Here is a 532-nt window from a genome sequence, read left to right as displayed (position 1 = left end):
AGTGTTGGAAAAAGTTACTTTTAAAAGTAATGCATTACAATATTGGTACTCCCTAAAAAAAGTAACTAATTGCGTTACTTCGTTACTTTTTATGGAAAGTAATGCATTATATTACTTGTGCATTACTATTTCTCACCAGGGCTGGGCTTGCTAACAAAAATAAATTAATAACAATTTTATTTGAGCAATTAAAAAACAACAACGTTTGTTGTTTTTACTTACTGCTTATTCGTATGGGACCATCAAAGGTCATCAGTGAGATCAATCATATGAAGTGTATTTGTGTTATTTAACAGGTTTAATTATTGCAGGTTTGCATCATTTCTGAGTTTGCAGTTCCCTGTTTTTATTCATTTTGAGGAATACTGAATTTGTTTTTGTGCACGTGAAATCAGTAAATGCATGTTCACATTTAATCTAGAACTAAACTAAATATCATGTTTAGACAGGGCACACAATGCATCTGCACCTTACTAATAATTTCTTTCAATATGAGGACAGGAGAGCTGTCAGTCAATAAATGGGAAAACAA

The 532-nt window shown here is 31.4% G+C and overlaps 1 protein-coding gene across 1 annotated transcript in view; it reads left to right on the top strand.

Moving 5' to 3' along the window:
• The first annotated feature begins 491 nt into the window (after positions 1 to 491).
• LOC107566332 (gamma-glutamyl hydrolase-like) overlaps positions 492 to 532 on the top strand; it is a 2,737-nt gene continuing 2,696 nt past the window's right edge. Inside the window, exon 1 of the mRNA XM_016251752.1 lies at positions 492 to 508. Coding sequence (XP_016107238.1) covers positions 492 to 508 — 17 coding nt within the window. The remainder of the gene's footprint in view (positions 509 to 532) is intronic.

This window comes from Sinocyclocheilus grahami, unplaced genomic scaffold (assembly GCF_001515645.1).
Source record: "Sinocyclocheilus grahami isolate Dianchi unplaced genomic scaffold, SAMN03320097.WGS_v1.1 scaffold1070.1, whole genome shotgun sequence".
In the NCBI taxonomy this organism is placed as follows: domain Eukaryota; kingdom Metazoa; phylum Chordata; class Actinopteri; order Cypriniformes; family Cyprinidae; genus Sinocyclocheilus; species Sinocyclocheilus grahami.
Note: the sequence above shows the minus strand (reverse complement) of the source record. Positions and strands in the feature narration are given on the sequence as shown.